Source organism: Plecotus auritus (genome assembly GCF_963455305.1).
Source record: "Plecotus auritus genome assembly, chromosome: 3".
NCBI classification, from domain to species: Eukaryota; Metazoa; Chordata; class Mammalia; order Chiroptera; family Vespertilionidae; genus Plecotus; species Plecotus auritus.
In genome coordinates, this window is record NC_137772.1 from 26,571,729 (window position 1) to 26,580,402 (window position 8,674).

Sequence of the window (8,674 nt, forward strand, 5' to 3'; positions counted from 1 at the left end):
CATTTACTGCTGGCAGATAGTCAACCTCTTTGTGCGATGAAACAATACTTTTGAAAACCGGTGCCCAGAAGCTGCTTCTTTTGAACAGCCTTCATTATTTTCTGTCTTTACTACAGAAAAGCAAAAACTCTATGAGGTGCCTTTTTTGATATGATCCTATCTACATGCAATTTGTGAATTTTTTCTAGAAGTCTTTTAGTCCCGTTGTCCACATTCTTCACTGGAAATACATGTACAAAGAGGGAAAGAATAGAGGGACAGCAATTAAAGGCTTTTCAAGCACATGTGGAGTCAGTCACCTTTGGCAAAGAGCATCCACGAATCATAACCTTAGGGTTTATGTCGCATTTCTGGGAAACAGAAACAAACATTGTTTTCCTGTGGGTGGTCTTGCCCTCTGAACAATTTTGAAGCTCCTTAATCTCTCTAATTCATCTGAAGGCATTTAGGCAGTACTCAAGGAGGGCTGCTCAATGACATGTGGAAGGATTAGTCAGACTTTTTGAAAATAGAGCTTGCAGTTGATTCGAGAGCAATACAGCATAGAGTTTAAAATCATGGGCTTTGGAATCCGATAGACCTTGGTTCAAGTTGTCTTATTGTAGCTGAAGGATTTGCAGAGTGCTTTAGGTTCTTATTGCCGGTGTAACAAATGGCCACACACTTAGTGGCTTAAAACAACACAATTCATTATTTTACAGTTCAGGAAGCTAGATGTATAAAAATGGTCTGCAGTGCTATGTTTTTTCTGAAGGATCAATGGGAGAATTTGTTTCTTTGCCTTTTCTAGCCTCTAGAGGTTGCCTACATTCCTTAGCTCTTGGTTTCTTCCTTCATTTTTAAATCCAACGGTTGAGCATCTTCTCTCCCCTCTGACTTCCTGCCTTCCTCTTATAAGGACTCTTATGTTACATGGGCCAAACCAGATAATACAAGATAATCCTTACATCTCATATTTTTAACTTACTTACAACTGTAAAATTCCTTTGTCCCATAAGTTCCTTTTGCAGTATAAGGTTCCTTTTTGTCTATATTTATAGGTTCATTCCAGGTATTAGAAAATTGACATTTTAGGGAGTAAACTGTCATTGTTTCAAATTTCTTACCTGTAACATGAGGATTACAGGAGTTCCAACCTTATAGGTTGTTATGAGAATTAAATAGAATCATATACATTGCTACTTAACACTATTATGAAACATTTAAGTGATTCGGAGCTTTAGACACATTTATGAGAAAAGTAGATCTGATACCTGCTCTTGGTGGAGATAGATTTTAAGTAATCATAAATATAAATGTATGTTTGAAATCTCTAATAAGTGCTACTAAGGCCTAGTAAATGGTATGTTTGCAAGGAGACCCGATCTAGTCTAGAAGGATCAGGAAAGTCTTCTGAGCAAGTAGCTTTTAGTTGACATTTTATGAGTAAATAAAAGTTACTTAGCTGAAATAAGTAGAGAACTTTCCAGAAAAAAAGAAAAATATATGCAAAGACCCAGGACAGGAATGAACATGGTACATTCAAGGAATTGGAAAACATATAGGTATGGAGAAAGTGTGGCAAATTAGGATGCTACAGAAGTAGTCAGTGACCAGAGCAATGTCATGCTCAAAAAGATTATGTTAAGCCCTAGCTGGTCCTGGGTTCAATTCCAGTCAAGGGTATGTATCTGCACTGCAGGCTCCTCCCTGGCCAGGGCCCTAGTCTGGGCTGGGGCTCATGCAGGAGGCAACCAATTGATGTTTCTCTCACATTGGTATTTCTCTCTGTCTTTCCCTCTCTCTTCCACTCTCTCTAAAAATCAAAGGAAAAATATCCTCAGGTGAGGATTAAAAAAAAAAGAAAAGGTTATGTTAAGATTTTGGAGCTTATCCTAAATGTAATAGCAAGATTGGTCTGATCAGATTGCTTATTAAAACTATTGCTCTGGATGCTGTGTACAGCATGGTCTTAGTCCAGGTGAGAGAAGTTGGGGTGTCATAGACTGGGATCCCAGGATGCAAACTCCAAAATGGAGATCACCAGGAAGGTCATTTATTATGGAGTGCTCTTAGGATTGATGCCTGAAAGAAGGGAAAGATACGAATTTGGGAATAAGGAGGTCTCAGCTGATTCCAAAGAATGCTCTGAAGTGTAGATGATCCCTCCGAGTTGGAGAAGGGGTACAGGCTTTTGTGTCCTCTTATCCATCAGCCACTAGATACAGCTGCACCAAGAAGGGGGTGGGGGGTTTGACCTTGTTCAGTGGTGGCAACCCATGAGGGGGGCTGACAGCCAAACATCTGGGGAAATCTTGCAGGGAGTTCTTAGTTGTGCATCTCAGCATCCACCATATGGAGGCTTGCCTAAATAGTGGCAGGGCAAGTTGAAAGTAAATAGATTTAAGAAATATTTTGTGGATAGAATTGACAGCCCTTAGTGATAGATATATATGGGGGATAGATCTAGATAGGGGAAGAAAGGAAAGACGATATCAAAGATTATGGCTGCATTTCTGTCTTTTATAACTAAACAGATATTAGTATCATATTTGTATATATCTGTATCGATGAGTTAAATAAGTGAGTCTATACCACAGAGAAAAGGACTAGGCTTGGATTTAAAATTTGGGAGTAATCAATATATAGGAAATAAAAAGCTAAGAATCAGCTCAAGAAAGAGCATAGCATGAGAAGTTTGACGAAACCTTGAGTATGGCAACAATTCAGATGGGTTATGTAAATTTCTTGACACTTAATTAAAACAGTAAAAATCCTTATGACCATAAAAGTACTTTTTGTATTTAGTGAGGGAGAGGTGTGTTTCATATGCCAATAAACCTACAGTCAGAGGCAGCAGAACATAGGGTTGGTCCATGGAAACCCTGGAACAAGCATCAGCTGCCATGGTTGGTGAGATGAACATAAGCCCACCTGGAATAGTCTTTCAGGGAAGCATCCTTCAGGAAGAGATCATCCTAGGCTCCTGTCTGTGTTTCATTCTTCACATTGGAGTCTTCAGCAACCCTTCTGACTTAACCTTCATCAGTTATCACCACCTGCACAAGGACTTCCCTAGTGGAGGCCTTCATCGTCTCTTGCCTGGCTCATTTTGGGAAGTGTCCCAACTAGTCCTTTTGCTCCCCGTGTCCTCATTGTCTTCCTACAAATCTATTCTCTACAAAGAAAAGTCAGTTACATTTTTAAATTATAATTAAAATCCTGTAATTTCTCTGTTCGAAGTTCTCCAAAGGCTGCCTATCTCTTACAGAATAAATAAATGCTAAATCCATGAAAAAGCCTATGAGCTTGTACTCTTGCCTCTGCCTTCTCACCCCCTCCTCCTCTCCATCCACTCTTCTCTGGCCACTTTGCCCCAACCACACTGGTCTCCTGGGTATTTGGCATATATTCCACGACACTCTTATCTTCAGACCTCTGCACTTGCTGTTTCCTCTACCTACAACACCCTTCCTACAGATGCCTACACAGCTCACTCCCTTACCTCTTTCTAATTCTTGCACAATATCTCATTGAGAAGCTGGCTTTAAATATCCTATGCAAATCTCAACCCCTCCCTTCCTCTGCTATACAAATCTACTCATTTGTTACTTCCTGACGTCATCTATATTACTAGTGGCCCGGTGCACAAAATTCATGCATGGGGGGGGGGGTTTGTCCCTCAGCCCTGCCTGCACCCACTCCAACCTGGGACCCCTCAGGGGATGTCTGACTGTGAGATTGAGCCTAAACCGGCAGTCGGACATCCCTCTTGCAATCCTGGACCGCTGGCTCCTAACTGCTCACCACCTGCCTGCCTGATCACCCCTAACCACTCTGCCTGCTGGCCTGATCACCCCCAACTGCCCCCCTGCCAGCATGATAGTCCCCAACTACCCCCCTGCCAGTCTGATCTCCCCCAACTGACCCCCCACCAGCCTGCTTGCCCCCAACTGACCCCCCACCAGCCTGATGGCCCCCACTGCCCCCCACTGCCAGCCTGCTTGCTCCCAACTGCCCCCCCCCCACTGGCCTGATCTCCCCAACTGCTCTCCCCTCCTGGCCTGATTGCCCCTAACTGTCTCTGCCTCAGCCCTGCCACCATGGCTTTGTCCGGAAAGACATCTGGAAGGTCTCCCGGTCTAATTAGCATATTACCCTTTTATTAGTATAGATAAACATACATCTTTCTATTGTCTATTTAGGTAGATTTTAAACTCCATTAAGGTAAGGTAGAGATTTTTTATTGTTTCATTTTATTTATTTGGTTTAGTTTGGTTTACTGTTATATTCCCAATGCCTAGGAAAGTTGTAGGTAAAGGTAGACCTTTAATAGATATTGATTAAATAAATGAGTGAGTGTATGAATAAATGATTGAATGAATATATGTGAAGAGTGGCTAACTCAGTTTTCTAGTGTGGCGCCTTCCCTGCACTAGATCTGACTTGACTAGATGAGAGGAAAATGAAAACCAGCCCAGCTTCTTGGAGTATTAGAACATGGACCAGGCAGAAGGTCCATTAAGAGAGTTTCTGGGGCCCTTTGAAGTTGAAGAAAGCAGTTGGCTGAATATAAGTGCTCCATACATCTGTGGGGATACTGGCTGGCTGAATATTGTGGAAGGTGAAAAGAACAAATTCAAATTCTTCCAAAGAAGGTGTCGTTTTATGTCTGGGTGATGCCAAAATACATATTAAAAAAAATCAAATCATTCCTTTTGAGTACTGTATACGTAAAACACCTGATTACCTTTGCTACTTTTTAAAAGTAGACATATTGTTGATATACTGTATACACAAACTTAAGGAATTTTGTCTATTATTATTATTAACTTACACTTTTATTCAGGGAATACACATTAGCACTTGTATACAGCCTCTGAAAGGTCACAGTTCCAGGCAGTGTCCTGTCAGCGCTTTGTAGGTAAACTCCCATTCTACAATCGGACCTATTTATTCCAAACGGATGTCCTTAACTGTTAAGCTATCTTTGAGCAGCTTAGGAGTGGCCCTGGATAGAAGTGTCCAAAGGGCACAGATGTTTGGAGAACACTTTAATAAATTCTCTGGGAATTCTTCTGTTAACACTTTCTTGTGTTAGCAGAACTTTTGTTTTGTTTGGAAAGATTTTGAGAGCTTAAGGCACCCAGTTTGCGTCTTATCTTTGCACTTTCCTGGTCTCAGCAATTCTTCTTTTTTTTTTAAGAAGAGCCCACGTCTCTATAATCCTACTGACAAAGATGAGGTAAAAAGAAACCCTCGCTTCCACGCCCCATCACGGAACACACAGCTTTGGAAACATTTTGCACAAACAAGAACGGGATATTGGCAACTCAACTGTTAAACCTGCCTGTGATTATTCTTCCTTGAGATCACTCTGATGTCACCAGTGTAATCTGAGCCTGGAGCTTTTGTTCATGCTTTAAATAGCAGTGCTGGAATGAGTTTGCTACAGACTCTCTGGAGAGCCCGGGCGCTGAGTTCCCGAAGATCCACCCATCTATGAAAGCAAAGCCAAGCAACCAAGCCTGCACCATGTCCTCCTCGCTGCGGGTCAGCCCGTCCATCCACGGCTACCACTTCGACACAGCCTCACGCAAGAAAGCCGTGGGCAACATCTTTGAAAACATCGACCAAGAATCACTACAGAGGCTCTTCAAAAACTCTGGGGACAAGAAAGCAGAGGAGAGAGCCAAGATCATTTTGGCCATAGATCAAGATCTGGAGGAGAAAACACGGGCCCTGATGGCCCTGAAGAAGAGGACGAAAGACAAGCTTTTCCAGTTTCTGAAACTGCGGAAATATTCCATCAAAGTTCACTGAGGACCAGAGAATGGATAAGGACGTTATCCAAGAATGGACATTTAAAGACCAAGTGAGTTTGTGAGACGCTAACACGCAGCGCTGTGTTGCTCCTTGCAAGCTTCTCCTCCGTCAGGACTCCGGAGGCTGGAAAGGAACAGAGCAAACTGGTGACAAGGACTCCAACCAATCTCACACCTGTGCTGTGACAGTGGAGAACAAGATGCTTTCAGCAAGGTTTTGAAAACTCTCCCGGCCAGAAAGGACTGGTGCTGGTATCAGGAGAGGTCTGGACAGATGTAATGAGAGATGAAACTGAAGAAAACAGGTGGCTGAGGAAGAACTGCAGCCAGGGTCTCTTTGTCAGGCCCCAGGACTTAAATTCAACCTGAACTTTTTGTTTGTTTGTTTCCTTAAGCAAACTGGGAAAGGGGAAAGAGGAGGGAGGAGGGAGGGAAGGGAGGAGAGGGAGAGAGAATTTCATGCTACAATTGTTTACTGAGTTTTTTATTTGATTCTCAAGATGTTCCAAGCTTCAATGCTATCTATTGGTATAGATTTTTAGAGAGCAGTAAGTGATTATTTATTTGCATTTATTACAGTGCCTGAAAAGTACACCACATGGGTGTAAGTGCAAAGTCAAGGAGCTGCAGTACCTTCAGCAGCTCAGTAAAACCATATGCCACCTTCTGGTTTATAAAGGTTTTTATGCATTTCAGATTGGTTGCACAAAAGTTGCAATAATGGGCCCTTCAGAAATGCAAAGTACTGTGAAAAAAATGTATATATATATATATATATTTTTTTTATCTTCTAACTAATGCTAAAATATAATCTAATTAAATGTCTTACAGTTACTGCAGTGAGCATTAGTAAGTGAATATGGTATACTAAATAGTTTATAAAGATGCTATAGTTTCTATAATTTATTATATATGACAAATGATATGCAACCATAATAAATTATTATAAACTTGACTGCCCTTGGTCTGTGTTGATTGGAATCAAAATACAAAATAAGATGATAAATTATTACTACAATCTTATAGAAACTATTATCAATTTTTCTAAGGATTTTACTCTGAGTATTAAAAGGTGCTCTAGCTAGCTTTATGTTAATTGCCAAACTTTTCAAACCTAATTCTTACATCAAATATTCAAAAAGTTTCTTGCCCACTTTAAAATATAAGGTACAGACATAGAAATGTATGGATTGATTATTAATATTGCTGTTTATGTCTCCATTGAGGGTGAGTTTTAAAAGGCTTTTCTCTCCCATATTTTAAAAAATTTCTCCTCTGTGGCTACAGTAACTCACTACATTTGTACACTTATTTCTCCAAAAACAGTATATTTTGAGGTTAGAGTCTGAATTATGATCAACACTCTGTAGGATATCAATGTTTATTTAATATAAACCAATATGGGAATAACATTACAATCTTTATTTATTTCCTCATAAAATTATAATAAAACACTTCTAAGAAGACATACATCCATGCCTACTGCACTTTCCTATCAGACAGAAATAAAAGTTTCTCAGAAATTAAGTGTCTCAGGAACATCTATAAAGATGTTTGAAACTGCTGATCACAGTAAAACAAAATAACTGAATGTTCTAAAATCTTTTGGAAGAGTCACAAGTCAGGATTTTAAACAGTACATTTTTTAAAAGGAGACTAAGTGGTCAAATATATTTTCAAAAGTTAATTTTCAAAAGTTAACTGAAGAGAATATAAAATCACTCAATTAAAAAGGAAATGTTTTACATGAGAACATCTATGAGAAGCACAAATTAATATACAGAAGTGTGTGTGTGTGTGTGTGTGCATTTTCTGGGAGAAATATTTCTAATTTCTATCAGATTTTCAAAGACTCCATGGTACCAAAATAAATTGAGAATAAAAGAGGAAAAGCTTTCACAGATGGGAGTCTCAACTGGTGATGGTATCTTGGCATTATAAAAATGAAGGCTGCTCTATGACCCTCTGTCCCCTTTCTTGCCAACAGAGCTTGTTTAATGATCTCACCCAAAGTCTTCTTCTCAGGTGCCAAGAATAAACTTCCCACTTCTGATCAGGGCCTCTCCATGTCACATTTTCTGTATCCATGGGGGATCCCCAAAAGACACTGATAAATCACCAGGGAAAAAATCTTAGCAACTTTCTCCTCCAGAATACCAATTATACTCCATGCTTCCAATGAAAGTGTTTAACCTATTTTTTTTCAAAGACTTTAAACACATCTTAGATGCCGAACATAGTTCAAAGTTTCAATTTATTTTACATACTCATAACTATGTACTCTGCCTATTTTCAATAGAATGCAATATAAATCTTATCCACTTTTCACATTAGCATGTACTAACTTAGTTTTCTTGCTGTCTACCATCGTTATTTTCTGATTGCAAAGTCATCACATAGGAAATGAATTAAATAGCAACTGGGATATGATCCACAACAGTGTGGAAAATAATAACTGTTCCAGGAAGTTATTACACAAACATGCTGTTTGTCCCTTCATGCTGAACATAAGTTGGAATCAACGTGATTGCACAAGGATGGTTTTTAACTGCATAATACTTTTATCATTTAACAGGAGGTCAAAGCAAACATCACTAGAACAGGTAGAATTAATTCAGTTTAGAAACCCTTCTATGGCACAGGGATGGCCAAATATATCTCAAGGTATCTCACTGTAATAGAAGAAATATAAGCAGCAAAGATGACATGGCTCATTAATAACATTTGTATCATTCGGATCATAATAACAACTTTTATTGAGTACTGAACAATTTACCAGACAATTTCCCAAGTTATTTTCATGCATTAAATCATTAAGGGCAAGTGTGTGCATGCATGTGCAAACGTATACAGTGTAATGAAACTGTAGC

General features: G+C 39.6%; 1 protein-coding gene across 1 annotated transcript; it reads left to right on the forward strand.

Annotated features, from left to right (window-relative positions):
- The first annotated feature begins 5,436 nt into the window (after positions 1 to 5,436).
- TCIM (transcriptional and immune response regulator) lies at positions 5,437 to 7,662 on the forward strand. Its single transcript, XM_080660286.1, has one exon. It carries the CDS (start codon positions 5,482 to 5,484, stop codon positions 5,800 to 5,802), a length of 321 nt encoding a protein of 106 aa, XP_080516412.1. The 5' UTR covers positions 5,437 to 5,481; the 3' UTR covers positions 5,803 to 7,662.
- The last annotated feature ends 1,012 nt before the right edge of the window (positions 7,663 to 8,674 follow it).

What these genes read in the sequence shown, in the direction of transcription:
- TCIM (XM_080660286.1), top strand. Translation starts at nt 5,482, where the DNA reads ATGAAAGCAAAGCCAAGCAACCAAGCCTGCACCATGTCCTCCTCGCTG.